This window comes from Centropristis striata, chromosome 3 (assembly GCF_030273125.1).
Source record: "Centropristis striata isolate RG_2023a ecotype Rhode Island chromosome 3, C.striata_1.0, whole genome shotgun sequence".
Classification (NCBI taxonomy): domain Eukaryota; kingdom Metazoa; phylum Chordata; class Actinopteri; order Perciformes; family Serranidae; genus Centropristis; species Centropristis striata.
The window spans coordinates 4,347,369-4,366,352 of record NC_081519.1 but is presented as its reverse complement, the minus strand read 5'-3'; the positions used below and the strand labels follow the sequence as shown (position 1 = coordinate 4,366,352).

The 18,984-nt window shown below is 42.2% G+C and overlaps 2 protein-coding genes across 2 annotated transcripts in view; one reads left to right on the top strand and one right to left on the bottom strand.

Annotated features, from left to right (window-relative positions):
• Positions 1-18,984, top strand: part of ptprt (protein tyrosine phosphatase receptor type T) — a 555,356-nt gene that overhangs the window by 56,991 nt on the left and 479,381 nt on the right. The gene's annotated exons all lie outside the window — the stretch shown is intronic.
• Positions 10,045-14,845, bottom strand: LOC131968750 (uncharacterized). The gene is made up of 2 exons (XM_059329754.1): positions 13,559-14,845; positions 10,045-10,211 (listed from the first exon to the last, which is right to left on the bottom strand). The coding sequence occupies exons 1-2, from the start codon at positions 14,582-14,584 to the stop codon at positions 10,209-10,211; spliced, it is 1,029 nt and encodes a 342-aa protein (XP_059185737.1). The 5' UTR covers positions 14,585-14,845; the 3' UTR covers positions 10,045-10,208.

Genomic DNA, 18,984 nt, shown 5'->3' with positions numbered 1-18,984 from the left:
GGGGTCGCCAAATCATTTTGGAAGTCAGCTCTGTCTCCACTGTGTTAAAGTGTTCATGTGTTTTAGTCTTTTTGGTCATTTTCTGTCTTTTTTTGGTCATTTTCTGTCTGTTTTTTATCATTTTGTGGTCATTTTTTGTCTTTTTTGTAATTTTGTGTCTCTTTTGGTAATTTTGTTTCCTTTTTTTGGTCATTTTGTGTCTTTATTTTAGTCATTTTGTGTCTTTTTTGGTCATTTTGTGTATTTTTTGGTCATTTTGTGGGCTTTTTTGTCATTTTATTTCTTTTTTGAGCCATTTTGTGTCTTTTTTTGTCATTTTGTGGTCAAATTGTGTCTTTTTTGGTCATTTTGTTTCTTTTTTGGGCCATTTTGTGTCTTTTTAGGTCATTTTGTTTCTTTTTGTTGTCATTTTGTGTCTTTTTGTTGTCATTTTGTGTCTTTTTTTGGTCATTTTGTGTCTTTTTTGGTCATTTTGTGTCTTTTGTGGGTCATTCCGTGTCTTTTTTGGTCATTTTGTGTCATTTTGTGTCATTTTGTGGTCAATTTGGTTCTTTTTTTGATCATTTTGTGTCTTTTCTGACAAATCCAAAAGTATCAAATTGTTACTTTCCAAGAAGTCTCTGGCTTGAAGCTGACTGTTACACACTCAGGAGGTCAGAATGGACCTGTAAACTATCTAAAGGACTTAGACTAAAAATAACAATAAAATATAAAAAAATTCATATATAAATGCACAGACAGAGAGATGTTTTAGTTGTTGTCTGCTTCATTATTTGTCCAAAATTCGTCGTATCAACTGAGTTTGTCTGATCTGAACTGTGAGATTCTGTTCAGTGAGACAAGATGCATATTAAATTGGGGGTCGCCATTCAAAAAGGTTGAGAACTACTGCTTTACGTAACACACACACATATTTATTTGTTTTTGAGTGTGTGATAGAGAGAGAAAGAGAGCAGCGCTGTTGGCAGTAAAAAACACACTCTTCTTCTGCTTCTGCAGCTCTGGGGATTCAGTGGGTGATAAATAAGCACGACTTGCACTTATTCCCGTGTGTGTCTGTGTGTGTTTGTTTACTCAGACGCAGATGCTTGAAAACACTACACACACACGGCAAACACACACACACACACACACACACACTCTCAAACTCACAGCACAAGACTTTGTCCGCACTCAGGCAGTCAAATCGACTCTTAAATGCATTTTTAGTGCCCTGAGTTCATATTTCAGTGTCTAATTCATTCATTTTATTCAGTTTATTACACAGCTGCTTGGTATTCCTCAGACTTTCTGTTTTTATCAATGTTCTGTCAGCAAGATTGAAAAAAATAACTTCTGGAAATGTTTCTCCGGAGTTGGGATAAAGACATGTTGGAGTTTTATATCTTAATAATTCTGCTTCTGTCAGTTCTGTCAGTTATTCCTGCACATGAATACAAACTGAGGAAAACTCAGGACATAAACGCTACAGATCAGTGGCAACATGTGCACGGTGTGATTGGCATTCATAGTGATACACTGTAAAAAATGTTTGTAGAAATTACAGTAAAACACTGTCAAATTATATCAGAAATAGGGCGTGAAATTAAAAATGTAATATCACCGTAGTAGACACTTTTAATTACCGTAAATCAAAGAATAGCACAAAACTTTTACTTTTTTCTGTCATAAACTTTAGAAAACACACAGTTTTGCTGTAAAAAATATTAGATTTTTCATTTAAAATCAATGGAGAAATACCATAATGTCACAAGCACATAACTACCCTAAAAATAATAGCAGACCAAAGGACCTAACAAAGGACCTAAAATGACCAAAAGAGTCACAAAACGACCAAAAAAAAGACAGAAAACGACCAAAAAGAGACACAAAACTATCTAAAAAGACACAAAATGACCCCAAAAATACATAAAATTATCAAATACAACACAAAATTACCAAAAAAAAAAGACATAAAAACGACCAAAAGAGACATGAAATTATCAAAAAAAGACACAAAATGACCAAAAAAATACATAATAGGGATAAACTGGCAAGTGATTTTTCAGTCTAAATTGCTGATATTTACATTTAAATTTACTGCTGCCGGTATTTTACCGTAAATTAAACAGATTTTTTCTTCAGTCATAAACTAGGAGAAGCACACAGTTTTGCTTTTTTAAAGTAATATGAATGGAGAAATACCATGATGTGTGAATGAATGACACAATTACCCCTTAAAATAACCGGAATATTCAGTCTAAATGACAGATTTTGCTGATATTAACATTTAAATTTACAGTAGAAAACCCACTCACTGTATTTTTTACAGTAAAGTTCTGGCAACCACAGCTGCCGGAGTTACATAAACGGTGGTTATTTCCACATATTTCCCACTATGTCTCCAGCATATTTTTTTTTTTTTATTATTTCATTTGTGGATGTAAAAATGTCTTTCTGTGGATACAAGGCCAAAAGAAAAAATCACCCTGATTCACTGTTCAAACTCACAGTAACAGTCATGGTGAGACATCATAACTCTGTGTGTGTGTGTGTGTGTGTGTGTGTGTGTGTGTGTGTGTGTGTGTGTGTGTGTGTGTGTGTGTGTGTGTGTGTGTTTCCAGCCTTGACTGGCCTCGATGTCAAAGAGAAATATGGCCGCTCTCGTCGTTATTTTTCTCTCTTATTTTCCGTCTCTGCCTCTCTGAGCTCCCAGTCAGATATGTAAAACCACTGAATTATAAATGCTTATTGATTGAGCATGTTTACAGATCAATAATTCAGCAATATGTAAAAAAAATTTAAAAGATAAATAAGTGAGAGGAGGGGGTGCAGACATGTTCAAATGGACATTTTACAGTAAGAGGCGAAAATACACATACACAAAAATCAACATCAACAAAATCTGTCATTTAGACTGAATAATCACTTTTTTGTGCCATTTTATCCCTATTATGTCTCTTTTTGGTAATTCTGTGTCTTATTTGATAATTGTACGTATTTTTTGGTAGTTTTGTGTCTTTTTAAAATAATTTTGTGTCTCTTTTGGTCCTTTTCTGTCTTTTTTTTGGTCATTTTGTGTCTTTGTTGGTAATTTTGTCTTTTTTAAATAATTTTGTGTCTTTTTTAAATAATTTTGTGTCTCTTTTGGTCTTTTTTTTGTCCTTTTTTGGTAATTTTGTGTCTCTTTTGGTCCTGTTCTGTCCTTTTTTGGTAATTTTGTTTCTTATTTGATACTTTTATTCATTTTTGGGGTCATTTTGTGCCTTTTTTATAGTTTTGTGTCTCTTTTGTGTCTCTTTTGGTCCTTTTCTGTCTTTTTTTGGTAATTTTCTGTCTTATTTGATAATTTTATGTATTTTTTTGGTAATTTTGTGTCTTTTTTGATAATTGTATGTCTCTTTTGGTCCTTTTGTGTCTTTTTTTGGTGATTTTGTGTCTCTTTTGATAATTTTGTGTCTTTTTTGATAGTTTTGTCTCCTTTGGTCATTTTCTATCTTTTTTTTTTTTGGTCATTTTGTGACTCTTTTGGTCATTTTAGGTCCTTTGGTCTGCTATTATTTTCAGGGTAGTTATGTCCTTGTGACATTATGGTATTTCTCCATTCATTTTAAATAAACAGTAAAACTGTGTGTTTTCTACAGTTTGTGACAGTAAAAGTAACAGTTTTGTACTATTCCTTTATTTTATGGTAATTAAAAGTGTCTAATTTTTAATTTATCGCCCTATTTGTGATGCAATTTGACTGCTTTTTATTGTAATTTCTACAAAAAATGTTTGCAGTGTCATTGTTCATTGATACTCAGAAGGACTTCAAGCTCATCTGAGCCTCTTCAGCTCAGTGAGATCACACAGAAAGAGTGAGGGGGGTAAAAAAAAGAAAGTGTAGAGTGAGAAAGAATGAAAGCAAGGAAAGGAGAGAAATGGATGCACGATAACTTATATGAGAAACAAAAGTTTGAGCCCCTCTTCTGTCTGTTTTTGTTCTTTGGCAACACAATTTAACTTGTTTTCGTTGCAAGAAGTGAAACTGAGAGTTGAAATAAGACGTAGTCGACAGAAAAGAGATGCAAGGAGGAGTACGGAGAGATGAGACAAGAGGGAAGACGGGGATAGCTGGAGGGAAGAAGGAGGATGAGGTGAGGAGGAGGGAGAGGAAGAAGAAAGGATGAGGGCAAGGGGTGAGAGATGCAAGACAGAAAGAGAGGAGAGAGAGAGAGAGGGAGAGCCAGGGGAGCAAAGAGAAAGAGGAGGATCAAAAGAGAAGAATAAAGGACAGAGAGAGGAGGCGAAACAAGGTAAAAAGAGAGGGTGACAGAGGTGAAAGAGGAGCAGAGAAACAGAGAGAGAGAGTGGAGCTGACAGAAGAGGAGGAGGAGGAGAGGAGAGGAGAAGAAGAGGAGAGGGAGGTGGTCACCCCTGTAGTTCTGCTAGGAGGAGGTCTGGACCTGCTACCTCTCCTAATGAGCACCACAGAGAGAGAGTCTGAGCTGCATCAAATAGTGTGTGTGTGTGTGTGTGCATGTCTTTCTGTCTGCACGGGTCTGTCTTCGTACTCTGTGTGTGTGTTCGTACGTCCTACATAGTGAGGACCAGAACACATTTTTAACCAACAGAGTGAGGACATTTTTGCCAATTGAGGACTTTTTTGGGGGGGATTTAAGACTTTGTCCAATCCAGTTAATGATAATTAACTGAAACTGTATTGTGTGGTTAGAAAACTAACTAAAATTATAGTGAAAATGTCCTTCGTTTGCGTCTTTGTCAACTTTTTTCATACATAATGAAGATGGATAAGACAAAGGAAATAAAGGAAAAATTTACTGTGACCTCTTTTAATCTCCCACCCAACAAATACCCAATTACAACTCTAAAAACTCAAACTAAAACTATTGAAAAATCCAAAACTATTATAACCTTGATAGGGAATTTACTATTCCAATGAGGGCCTTCACGAAGATAGAAGTACAAGAATTTGTGTGTGCCTGTGTGTGTGTGTGTGTGTGTGTGTGTTCTTGTACGTCCTACATAGCGAGGACCAGGACACGTTTTTAACCAACAGAGTGAGGACATTTTTGCAAAGTGAGGACATTTCGGCCGGTCCTCACTTCTTTAAAGGCTTTTTTTGGGGGGATTTAAGACTTTGTTTTAGGGTTAAGGTGAGAAAAAAAATGATAATTAACTGAAACTGTATTGTGTGGTTACAAAACTAACTAAAATTATAGTGAAAATGTCCTTCGTTTTCGTCTTTGTCAACTTTTTTCATACATAATGAAGATGGATCAGACAAAGGAAATAAAGGCAAAATTTACTGTGACCTCTTTTAATCCCCCACCCAACAAATACCCCATTACAAAAAACTACAGCTAATGAAAACTAAACTAAAACTAAAGCATTTAAAAAAATAAAAACTAAACTAAAACTAGCAAACTCACTCTAAAAACTCATTAAAACTAACTGAATTTGAAAACAAAAATTCACAACGAAATGAAAACTAAAACTAATGAAAAATCCAAAACTATTACAACCTTGACAGGGAATTCACAAGAAATCAGAAATAGGGCGTAAAGTTTAAAATTGTACATCACTGTAATAGACACTTAAAATGTGGAGATTAAACTTCTTCTTCTTCTTCTTCTTCTTTCTTTTTGACAGCTCTGCCAAATGAAGCTCTTTCAATTTAAATTAGACTAAACAGAGATTTGACAAGCCTGACAAAAAGTGGGATCTGAGAACTTTATAGGGATGCTTGGAAAGTGTGTGTGTGCGTTTGTGTGTGAGAGAAATTAAAAGAGAGAGCAAGTTTGGAGGTGGACCTGGTTATTAATGCAGAGCTCTGACAGCAGTGTAATCCTGAGCAGGATTAGCATGCTATTAGCAGCAGGACCTCATCAGGAACTTTACAGAACCTACCTCTGTGTGTGTGTGTGTGTGTGTGTGTGTGTGTGTGTGTGTGTGTGTGTTTAAGAGAGAGTGTGTGTGACAAAGGGAGAGTGTGAATATCACTGTCACTACCTGTGTGTGTGTGTGTGTGTGTGTGTGTGTGTGTGTGTCCTTGTGTTTTAGATGAGTCATGTTGTGACTCAGACTCTTTTACATTTTTAGAAAAGTCTGGAAGTTTTTGACAGTCTGACCACTTTCACATGTGCATGTACTGCAAAAAACATGAAGCTTACCAAGTATTTTCTTATTCTATCTAGCTTAATTATAGTTTTGAGTACATTTGCCAACTGACCATAGCTTTATGTGCTTATTTTAAGAACATATGTCTTTTTGTTTACTAAAATGAGTGAATAACCTCTTCACAGGGATTTTAGTCTTGACTAAAGGATTAAAAAAGACACAAAATGACCAAAAAAGACACAAAATGACTAAAAAAAGACAAAAAATGACCCCAAAAAAACACAAAATGACCCAAAAAGACACAAAAAGACCAAAAAAGACACAAAAAGACACACAATGACAAAAAAAGACACAAAATGACAAAAAAAAGACACAAAATGACCAAAAAAAGACACACAAAAAATACACAACAAAAGACACAAAAAGAGGATGAATAACCTCTTCACAGGGATTTCAGTCTTTTGTCAAGGCTTCTTTTTAGGATTGACATTGTGAGCTTTTTCATGCTTTTCAATCTATTCAACTGTTGAATATGGTGAGTTTTTACCTAAAATATTGGTTCCAGTTGAGAGTTTTAGTTGCATGTAGTTTAAATACTATTTCAAAAGCATTTTTTACCACCAGTATCTACCCACAGATACTGAAATGAGAAAAAAAATTGCTAGTTTCAAGTATTTCTGGCTTATTTTAATGTTACTACAGTCAGCTAGCCTGGCTAACACCAGACGAATCACAAATGAGATCTAGTCTGGAAACCAGCTGTTTATTTCTCCGTAGAGGAGGTGTGGTTTATGATCCTCCGGAGCCGTTTATTGGACGCTTAGAATGTCTATCAAAGCGTCTGTAGGTAGCTCTTAGCCAATCAGATCAGTTATACCAGATGACGTAGTAGAGCAACAGAAATGGATGTTTGTTGTTTGTGTGTCTGTGAGAGAGTGTTGCTTGCTGCTTTGCTTCTCCAGTTCTCGCTTTCTGCAAGATTATTTACAAGAGTGTGTGTGTGTGTGTGTGTGTGTGTGTGTGTACATAGTGGGGACCATTACAGATTTTAAAACCAACTGAGTGAGGACATATTGAGAAGTGAGGACGTTTTGCCCAGTCCTCACTTCTTCAAATGGCTTTTTGTAGGTTAAGACTTGGTTTAAAGGTTTCCAATTAGGTTTAAGTTATGGTTCATGTAAGGGTCCTCACAAAGCAAGAAGAACAAGAATGTGTGTGTGTGTGTGTGTACTTTTACTTCCTATATAGTGAGGACCATTACACGTTTTAAACCAACTGAGTGAGGACATATTGAGAAGTGAGGACATTTTGCCCTCTCCTCACCTTTAAGGTTTCCAGTTAGTGTGTGTTTGTAAAGTGTGTTTTGGGAAGCGGAACCCAATTACAGCAACTTTAGGGAGCACGTAAATTGAGTCAGCTGTGTGTGTATTTGTGTGTGTGTGTGTGTGTGTGTGTCAACTCCTATGCATTCCAATCTTTCTGCTTCCCCTTTGTACTCACCCCTCTGTCTAAAACAATTGATTCAATTGAGTGCAGACATACGTACAGGCTTAAATGTGTGTGTGTGTGTGTGTGTGTGTGTGTGTGTGTGTGTGTGTGACAGCCGTGAAAGCGACTGGTGCCAACATTTTTTTTTCTACGTTCCCTCATTCAGAACTAAAGGTTATAAGGCAGGCACCCTATTGATTTATGTAGCAGATAATTAAAGTCACCATAGACCCTTCAGGAAAACACTTCCTCCCCTTTTAGTCCTTAACACACACACACACACACACACACACACACACACACGCCCATTAACACAAACCTTTTTCACACAGAGATTCCGCAATACTGCCTTCACAAAGATGCGTCACTATACTGAATTACTGAATTTGCTGTTTTGCACCAAACCAAACATTAATGGTGCCAGAGACTGATTCTGCAGGATTTGCAGGTGCAAAACAGACGTGACGTGCAACACTCTCTTCAATATAATGTGGATTGGTTACATTTCTAACTGTTTGAGATTCTTCTTCTTCTTCTTCTGTGGATTTTTAGCCTGACCCCAAAATCTAAATATCTGCTGTAAATCTTGTACTTTGCAGGGATTTTCTATTTTCCTACACTCACTATAGCTGCTGCAACTTTCTCAACAAGCTCTCATTTCACCTGAATGTATTCATCTGCAGCAGGAAGAAAAATAGAGCGAGCGACATCAGAGAAGAGAGTAAAGCACCGTGCACCTCTGATATCTGTTAAACAGCTCTTAAGTGTTTATCAGATTGTATCTTTGACAGCAGCGCAGCAGCTTTTCTCTTCCCTTGTTTTGGTTTCTTCTCGCTTGTTTAACCCTGCTGCTCTCGTGCAAACTGCACAAACCTGCATGAAAAGCTTTCAGGACACACAAACACACAAACACACACAACCCCTGGCCTTACCTTATCTCCGTATACTTTCTCTTTGTGAGTCACTTTTCATTTAGTGGACAAGTACTTCCTTTTTTTCAACCTCACTTTGCAAAAATGTCCTCACTCTGTTGGTTAAAAACGTGTCCCGGTCCTCACTATGTATGATGAACAAGAACACACACACTTACACACACACACACACACACACACACAACCTGTAACCTGTAACCCCTCTGGATACTCTGCATTTCATATCACTAGAACGTGTTTTATTAAAGCTCGAGTGGATGTTTTTCTATTAATCTGTTTTTCTATTAAACATTCATTCTCTTACGCTGTCCTCTCACCTCTGAATCTCTCGACACACACACTTACACACACACACACACACACACACACACACTTATGCAAAACACAAACCTCTCACCTCACTACTTTGGTTTTTCCTTCAAATCTAGTTCTGGTTGCATGAAGAGAACTTCACCTGACACACCTGCACTCTTTCTGCATCTTTTGTTTTCTCTTTAGAAACACTTATCTCTTTCTCTCTCACACACACACACACTCTGTACACACACACACACACACACACATACACATCTCAAACACATCTGCCCCAGCTGTGTGTTACGCTAACAAACCTCTGTCTGCTTTCTCTTATTATCCAGGCTCGTCGGGCTGGCAGTAATGGCATTTAGTGTTTAGTCAGTGAGTTTCTGTGCCGCAGGGTGTGTGTAAATGCGTGTGTGTGTGTGTGTGTGTGTGTGTGGTACATGGAGGCAGATGGCATATGTTGGCATATGTTTTTAAATGACTTAATGGGAATATTTAAGGGTCTTGGCATGTTAGCTGACAGTAGATTTAATATGAGATAACTAAGAGGCAAGATAGGAACGTGTAAATGCAAATACACACACACACACACACACACACACACACATACACACACACACACACACACCTGTGTTTCCAGACTTTCTCAGCCGAGACAAACAATACACCCCATTACATACAATTAGTTAACTCATTCGTGGCAACAGCTGAATTTTTTTTATTCCCTTTGGTTAAACTGTTTTCTAGACTTTCCTCAGCACGAATAAGAAGACATTTTCATCATTAGGCGAAGAAGTGAGATATTTCTCAGGATTCTATATCAAGTCTTTGCACATTGGATGACTATTTTTGCCACAGACCCCATTATATTTCAGCAAAAAACAGAAGTGTCATGTGCCCAAAGACTAAATATAGCCTCGTATAATAAGAAAATGTCTGTATCTCAGAAACTACAAGGACCACGATCAAATATTAGATATCTGTGGACTCAAAACAAGTTGATTATCCAAGATATGCATATATATATATATATATACATATACATATATTAAGTGAAGAAATATCTGGAAACAAAAATGATTGAAATGGTTGTTTTCTCCTCTTTGATTGATATTAATATTATATATATACTCATAAAAAACTCATAAAATAATTAATCAAATCATTAGAATATCTGAGTGTGGCGTGGTTTGAGCCACCGTGAGTTTCTCCTCAGCAGGTATGACACGGAGTACAATAACAGTTCAGATTCCTTTTATTAAATACACACACTACCACAATATAACAGAGCCGTTCACAGGCTTATTGCTGCCGTGCTCCGTCAGCTCCACACCGCTCTGGAGTGTGTGTGTTCCAGTCATCTCTCCCCCCAGGTCCAGCACGCTACTGTGTTTTAAAAGGGAGAGAGTGATTAGCTAATGCCATGCAGTTGTGTCAATCACTCTCACCTGGCGCTGCTCTCCTGAGCCCTCTCCACACCTCTCTCCTGCAGCTGATGCACCACGCCCCCTCCACATACCTCCACCGCCCGACTTAGGCCGGGGAGCCGTCCGGCCTAACCTACTCCCCCCCCCCTCCCCATGGGAGCGGGAAAGGAAGTCGGCCACAGCCATCTGCGCCCCCGGCCTATGGATCACCTTGAACTTAAACGGTTGTAGTGCCAGATACCAACGGGTGATCCGGGCGTTGGCATCCTTCATGCGGTGGAGCCACTGGAGGGGAGCATGGTCCGAGCAGAGGGTGAATGGGCGCCCCAGCAGGTAGTACCGCAGAGCATCGACCGCCCACCGGATGGCCAGGCACTCCCTCTCCACCGTGCTGTACCTGGCCTCCCTTTCGGACAGCTTCCGGCTGATGTAGAGCACCGGGCGGTCGACGCCTTGCACCTGCTGAGACAGAACGGCCCCCAGCCCTCTGCCCGACGCATCAGTCTGCAGGACAAAAGGGAGAGAGAAGTTAGGTGTGTGGAGAAGAGGCTCCCCACAGAGGGTCTGTTTAACCCTCTCAAGCGACACCTGGCACCGCTCCGTCCACTGGACCGGATCTGAGGCACCCTTTCGGGTGAGGTCAGTCAAGGGGCTGGTCAGCTCCGCGAAATTGGGGATAAACCGCCGGTAATAGCCTGCCAGCCCCAAGAACCGCCGCACCTCTTTTTTGCTCTTGGGCCTTGGGCAGGCTGCAATAGCAGCTGTCTTATCTACCTGTGGACGCACCTGCCCGCCGCCCAAGTGGTACCCCAGATACCGTACCTCCCTCCGTCCAACTGCACACTTCTTCGGGTTGGCCGTGAGCCCCGCCTGCCTCAGTGAACCCAGCACCGCAGCCACCTGCCGCACATGCTCCGCCCAAGTGGTGCTATGAATGATTACATCATCCAGGTAGGCGGCAGCATATGCAACATGTGGCCGCAGCACGCGGTCCATGAGGCGTTGAAATGTGGCTGGGGCCCCGAACAACCCGAATGGAAGTGTAACAAATTGGTACAAACCGTACGGAGTGGAGAAGGCCGTTTTCTCCCTGGACTCTGGAGATAGGGGAATCTGCCAGTAGCCCTTGGTCAAATCCAGTGTCGTGAAAAAACGAGCAGTGCCCAGGCGATCCAGGAGCTCGTCGACCCGAGGCATTGGATAGGCGTCAAACCGTGAAACATCATTCACCCTGCGATAGTCCACACAGAACCGGATGGACCCATCCTTCTTGCTCACAAGAACGATGGGGCTACACCAGGCACTGTTGGACTCTTCTATTACCCCCATCTCCAGCATCGCTTTCAATTCTGCCTGAACCACTTTTCTTTTGTGTTCAGGTAACCGATAGGGCCGTGAACGCACCGTCACGCCCGGGTGAGTCTCAACGTTGTGTTGAATAAGACTTGTGCGTCCTGGCAGGGGGGAGAACACGTCAGCGTAACTCTGTTGCAACCTGGCAATATCTGTTCTCTGAGACGGTGAGAGATGGTTTTCACAAAGGAGCGAGGCAGGATTGGCCGATTTTGGAACCTCAGGCCCCAACTCATCTCTCTCTGCAATTGCCGTCACCAGGGAAACAGACTCAGCCTCTCTCCATGCTTTTAGGAGGTTGAGGTGATAAATCTGCGTAGCCCCTCCCCTGTCAGATCGCACAAGCTCATAATCGACATCACCCACTCGTCGTGTGACCACAAAGGGTCCTTGCCACTTGGCGAGTAATTTGGAGGTGGAAGATGGGAGTAATACAAGCACTTTATCTCCCGGTGAAAATTGTCTTAGCTTAGATCCTCTGTTGTACAGCCGCTGCTGACGTTCCTGGGCCCGGAGCAAATTCTCCCGTGATAACCGCCCCAGTGTGTGGAGTTTTGCTCTCAGGTCCAGGACGTATTGCACTTCATTTTTACTGGGGCTTGGACCTTCCTCCCAGCTTTCTTTAACCAGGTCCAAAACCCCGCGTGGTTTCCTGCCAAACAGCAGTTCAAAGGGAGAAAATCCCGTGGAGGCCTGGGGTACCTCGCGCACTGCAAACAGCAGAGGATCTAGCCACTTATCCCAATTAGGACTATCATCGTGCACAAACTTACGGATCATGGACTTCAAAGTCTTATTCAGGCGCTCAACGAGGCCGTCAGTTTGCGGGTGGTAAACACTGGTTCGAATAGACTTGATGCCCAATAATCCGTACAGTTCTCTCAGTGTTCGTGACATAAACTGGGTGCCTTGGTCAGTCAGGATCTCTTTCGGGATCCCGACTCGGGAGATAACTTGAAACAGTGCCTGCGCCACACTCTTTGCAGAGATGGTGCGCAGCGGCACTGCCTCTGGATATCGCGTTGCGTAATCCACAAGAACTAACACAAAGCGATATCCCCGTGCGCTCCGGTGAAATGGCCCGATGAGATCCATCCCAATACGTTCAAACGGGATCTCAATCAGTGGTAATGAGCGCAAGGGCGCTCTCGGGACGGCCGGTTGGTTAACCAACTGGCATTCAGGGCAAGACGCGCACCAGCGGCGCACGTCTGCCCGAATGCCTGGCCAATAGAATCGGGCCATTACACGGTTCAGTGTCTTTTCATACCCCATATGCCCAGCCATCGGGTTAAAATGAGCCGCCTGGAAAACCATTTCCCGGCGGCTTTTTGGTACCAACAACTGAGTAATTATGTCATTTGTCTGAGTGTCACGACTCACTCTGTATAATCTGTCCCTGCGCAGTGAGAAGTGGGGATACGTTAACGCTGCATCAGGGCGCACCATGTGACCATCAATTTTTATCACTTGGTCGAAGGCAAAGCGTAGAGTATCATCACGAGACTGCTCGAGTGGAAAATCTTCCATGGAGGCAAAAACGGGCACCTGCGGAGCCTCCGGTGGAGGCACCGCCGGCTCCCCCTCCCCGTCTGCAGTGTCGGACAACCTCGCGTCACCACTGAGCACAGCGCACATTTCCCATGTCCCTGTCGGTCGTGAACGCACCCCCACACACTGTCCCACTAATCTGTCAAACCCCGGCCAATCAGTACCCAGAATCAGGGGGTGCGTCAGGCGGGAGCTAACCGCAGCCTTCACACTATGCTTTTTTCCCTTAAACCGAATTTCCACTGGTACTACAGGGTATCTGTGGATGTCCCCATGCACACACCTAATATCCACCCAGCCCGCCTCCATCAATGCCCCGGGTCGAATCAGATTCTGGTGAACTATAGACTGCGTGCAGCCAGAGTCCACCATTGCCTGATGTGTACCACCCTGGATCCTTACCGGAACGCTGTACGTCCCTCCTAGACCGGGGGAGGGTGCTGGAGGTCCGACAACCCGGACCACTTGACCGACCTCCATGAGTGGACACTCTCGGCGGAAGTGTCCGGGTTGTCCACACCTCCAGCATTCCTGCCCTGCCGCCTGAGGAACCCTCTGTGGGTCGAGAGCAGCGCCCGTAGCGGCTGGAGCCTGGGAAGGATAGAAAAGAGAGGGAGGATTAGTGCGCGGGCGAGGAGAGGGTCTAGCGGCCGTGGAGGGCTGGGGACCCGGCACCGGTCTCCTGCGGGGCGCCGGTATGGGACGGACGGGAGAGGCTGGCCGACCCTCATGTGCCCGGCCCCAGGAGAGAACAGCCAAGTGGTCCTCCGCCAGAGTTATGGCAGCCGCCAGATCCGCAGGGCGGTGGCAGCGCACCCAGTCCGAGGTGGCCGTTGGGAGCCCCTCCACAAACTGCTCCAAAACAACGGCTTCCAGCAGCCGCGCCTCGCCCGCAGAGCTCCCCGGCTGAAGCCACCTGGTCGCCGCATCCTTCAGCTGCTGTGCGTAGACGAATGGTCGATCCGCGGGACCCAGCTTGGTCCCCCGGAACCTGCGCCGCTGGTCTTCTGCGGAGAACCCCAAACGGTCCAGGACTGCCCGCTTGATGTCCCCGAACCGGCACCGGGAGGGTCCGGGTAGGGCGAGGGCCGCCGTCTGCGCCTCTCCCGACAGCAGGGGAAGCAGGCGCACAGCCCACTCCTCCTCCGGCCAGTTGCACGCCGTCGCCGTCGCCTCAAACATCTCCAGGTACGTCTGGGGGTCATCATGGGCCGCCATCCTCTGGAGCGTGACACCAGCGAGCGAGGGGGCTGACGACGCCCCCCCAACACGATTCACCATCACCTCCAGCAGCTCCGCTTGTTTCTCCGCCTGGAACTGGAGAGCGGCCAGTTGTTGTCTGTTGAGCGCTGCCTGGTCCCGGCTCATAGCTGCCACCTCCGCCAGCATCTGCGCCAGCGTGGTCACTGGCGATTGTGGCTCCGACATCTCTGCTGAGTCCCTGTTCAGGCGCCAATGTGGCGTGGTTTGAGCCACCGTGAGTTTCTCCTCAGCAGGTATGACACGGAGTACAATAACAGTTCAGATTCCTTTTATTAAATACACACACTACCACAATATAACAGAGCCGTTCACAGGCTTATTGCTGCCGTGCTCCGTCAGCTCCACACCGCTCTGGAGTGTGTGTGTTCCAGTCATCTCTCCCCCCAGGTCCAGCACGCTACTGTGTTTTAAAAGGGAGAGAGTGATTAGCTAATGCCATGCAGTTGTGTCAATCACTCTCACCTGGCGCTGCTCTCCTGAGCCCTCTCCACACCTCTCTCCTGCAGCTGATGCACCACGCCCCCTCCACACTGAGATTGAGCCCTATATATATATATATATATATATATATATATTATTACACATATTTTAGAGCTAAAAAACCTGAAAATTATATATTGTCAAATATTAAATTTTATCTATATCTATATATATATATATATATATATGATATAAATAAATATATATATATATATATATATATGATATAAATAAATATATATATATATATATATATATATATAAATAAAAATAAATAACCCTAAGTTATTGTCTAATATTCAATTTTAAACATGAAACAAGAATTTTGGCATGCTTTACTCCCCTGAAGGCAAATTCTAACTACAAAATGTCTTGCTGGTTTTATTGATTTATGCAAAACTAGATGCATTGATTTTTCATTTTGATATGTTAAACATTTACTACAGAACAGACTGAACTGTCAGAAGAATCATGAAATAGAAAATACTCACATACAACTACCTCTAAATTACACCCAAGTACAGCTGAGTGATTTTATTTGGTGACTCTCCACCTCTGAAATAGAAACTGTTCTGCTGTGCGCACACACACACACACACACACAAACACACACACGAACACACTTGAACACACAGCAACATGTCCTCGGTTTGCTCCCACACACACTTGAGCACACAGTCACACTAAGGATCAGTAGATGTTATCTAAGTGAGCAGTAAACAGACTCTTTAGAGCCGCTTGCCTCGGGGTGCCTCCCTCTGGTTCGGGACTCTGTGGGTCCTGTCGCACTGTGTTAGCTTTGGCTGACATGAAAGGCTCTAATGGCTGCTATCGGGGCCTCGGGGGAACGGGACTCTGAACATGAGGAAGACAGGGGATTCTGCTCAAATAAGTGTTATCATTGGAGGACGTGTTTATGAGTAAGTGGGTTTATTCAGGGCACAGCTATTTTCACTGCTCTTCCACTGTGTGTGTGTGTGTGTGTGTGTGTTCTTGTACTTCATACATAGTGAGGACCGGAACACGTTTTTAACCAACAGAGTGAGGACATTTTTGCAAAGTGAGGACATCTCGGCCGGTCCTCACTTCTTTAAAGGCTTTTTTTGAGATGTCAGACTTTGTTACAGTTTACAATTAGGTTTATGTCAGTGTTAGGGTTGGGCAGTTGGTTTGGTTGGTTTAGTTGTGATGGTGAAGGTTAAGGTTTAGGGTTAGGGAACAAGGTTATTATAGTTAACGAGTATGAAACGGAATAACGAAAATTAGAATTGAAAAAAATTTTGAGAAGTGAGGACATTTTGCCCAGTCCTCACTTATTCAAATTACTTTCTGTAGGTTAAGACTTGGTTTTAAGGTTCCAATAAGGTCTAAAGACAGACGAACAAGAATGTGTGTGTGTGTGTGTGTGTGTGTGTGTGTGTTCTTGTACTTCCTACATAGTGAGGACCGGAACGCGTTTTTTTTTTACCAACAGAGTGAGGACATATTGACAAGTGAGGACATTTCGGCCGGTCCGCACTTCTTTCACGGCTTTTTTGAGATTTCAGACTTTGTTTTAGGGTTAAAGGTTACAATTAGGTTTATGTCAGTGTTAGGGTTGGGCATTTAGTTGTGATGGTGAAGGTTAGGGTAAGGGTTAGGGAACAAGGTTATTATAGTTAACGTGTACGAAACAAAACAACGCAAATTAGAATTGAAAAACATTTTCGTTAACTGAAATAAAAGGGCCCTCACAAAGATAGAAGTACAAGTATGTGTGTGTGTGTAGTGTACTTGTACTTCCTACATTGTGAGGACCATTACACATTTTAAACCAACTGAGTGAGGACATATTGAGAAGTGAGGACATTTTGCCCAGTCCTCAATTCTTCAAATGACTTTTTGTAGGTTAAGACTTGGTATTAAGGTTCCCAATTAGGTTTAAGTAAGGGTTCATGTAAGGGTCCTCACAAAGACAGACGCACAAGAATGTGTGTGTGTGTTGTTGTGGATGAAGGCCAGTTCTGCCAATGTGCTTGTGTGCGTTCTAGTGATATAGAGTAAGTCTGATCCACGTCGAACCACACGTCGAGACGGACCAGATGTGATCTCGAGCAGAATAATCAGTTCTGAATGCATGAATACCCAATAACCTTGTTACATATTAAACAAATAATTCTGTGAGTTAGGGGTTATCTTATCACTCTATAGCAGTAATAGACTCCAACACACATCACATTTTTGATGTAATTATAGTGTCATGTTGTATATGTGGTCATAATTAGTACAAAAAATGAACAATTAAGTTGATTTTAATGATTAGTATGCAAGATATTGACTGATAAAGTGTGACAGCAGAACAATGACTTGAAACTTAATGAGGGAGTGGAAAGAAAACTGATCCTACAGTTATTTGTTATGAAAGATAACACACACACACACACACACACAAACACAACTATTCAAATTTAGAATCTCCTGTGTGGGAGTAATGAAAGAAATTAAACCTTTACTGCTAATTCTTGTTAGCATTAGCTGGGATGTTCATTTTGGCTAGCAAAAAACAAAAACAAAATGTTTGTTACTGACCTCAGAAAACTGAGCAGCGACTCCTTGGAGTGTCTGTTAGTCCAACCAAACGATGAACAAGACATTTTTACTGAACAAAACGTTCAAATAAACTGTCATTAAGTGAAAATACAGTGAAAGACTCAAAGTTATGCTTAGTGGTCCTTTAGTTGGTTCTTTTGGTCCTTTATGTGGTTCTTTTGGTCATTTAAGTGGTTATTTTGGTACTTTAAGTGTTTTTTTTGTCCTTTATGTGGTTCTTTTGGTCCTTTATGTGATTCATTTGGTCCTTTATGTGGTTCTTTTGGTCTTTTATGTGGTTCTTTTGGTCCTTTAAGTGGTTCTTTTGGTCCTTTAAGTGGTTCTTTTGGTCCTTTAAGTGGTTCTTTTGGTCCTTTAGGTGGTTCCTTTGGTCCTTTGGGTGGTTCTTTTGGTCATATAAGTGGTTCTTTTGGTCCTTTATGTGGTTCTATGGGTCTTTTAAATGGTTATTTTGGTCATTTAAGTGGTTCTTTTGGTCCTTTAGGTGGTTCTTTTGGTCCTTTATGTGGTTCTTTTTGTCCTTTGGGTGGTTCTACGGTCCTTTATGTTGTTTTTCGGTCTGTTAGGTGGTTCTACGGGTCCTTTAGGTGATTCTTGTGGTTCTTAGCATTAACTGGAGCATTAACAGATGCTAATTTAAATGTTGGTTATTGACCTGAGAAAACTGAACAGCTACTCCTTGGAGTGTCTGTTAGTCCAACCAAACGCTGAACAAGACATTTTTACTGAAATAAACGTTCAAATAAACATTATTCATTAAGTGAAAATACAGTGAAAGGGTCAAAGTTATGAGACCAAACCGCTAAACCTCCTTTTTTATATCGATATAGCATTATATATAACTTTATTGACACGTTGCCATGGATACGCATTGTTCTGCTTCTCTCCTGATGACAGCTCGCCTTGTTAGTGACCTGTCAATCAAAGGTAGCCCCGCCCCCAAATCATACAATTCTTCACCTTCTATTTTCTTCTAAATGGGGTCATTATTTACACTATTAACATCAAATTTTCTTGAAGATTTTTTACTTGTGATTGAGACCATAGTGTTGTCCTAAAAAAACATTTCTGAGGTAATAAATCAAGTGAGAAATTTTCTCATTTTGCATTGAAATGAATGGACAGAAATGTTTTTGCAGCCAAACTTAGCGCCCCCTGCTGGAATTTTCGGTAGAATGCAGCTTAAGGCACTTCCTGGTTTGCCTCCCTGCTCAGACCAGGAGGTTGCCGCCTGGGAAAAAAACACAACACAACTCCAGCTGTAATATATCAGTTCATTCTCTGGTCTGATAACAACCTACTGGCCTACCAGCAGGCGGAGCGGACCACTAATTGCCCAAACTTATGAATTAATAACTGCTGAAAATGGCTAATCAACAAATCTGATAGCATTCGAATCAGGTGAAATGGACATGAGTGTCTCTTGAAATGTGTGTGTGTGTGTGTGTGTGCCACCTTGAACACACACACTTCTATAAACAAACAAAAAGTAAACA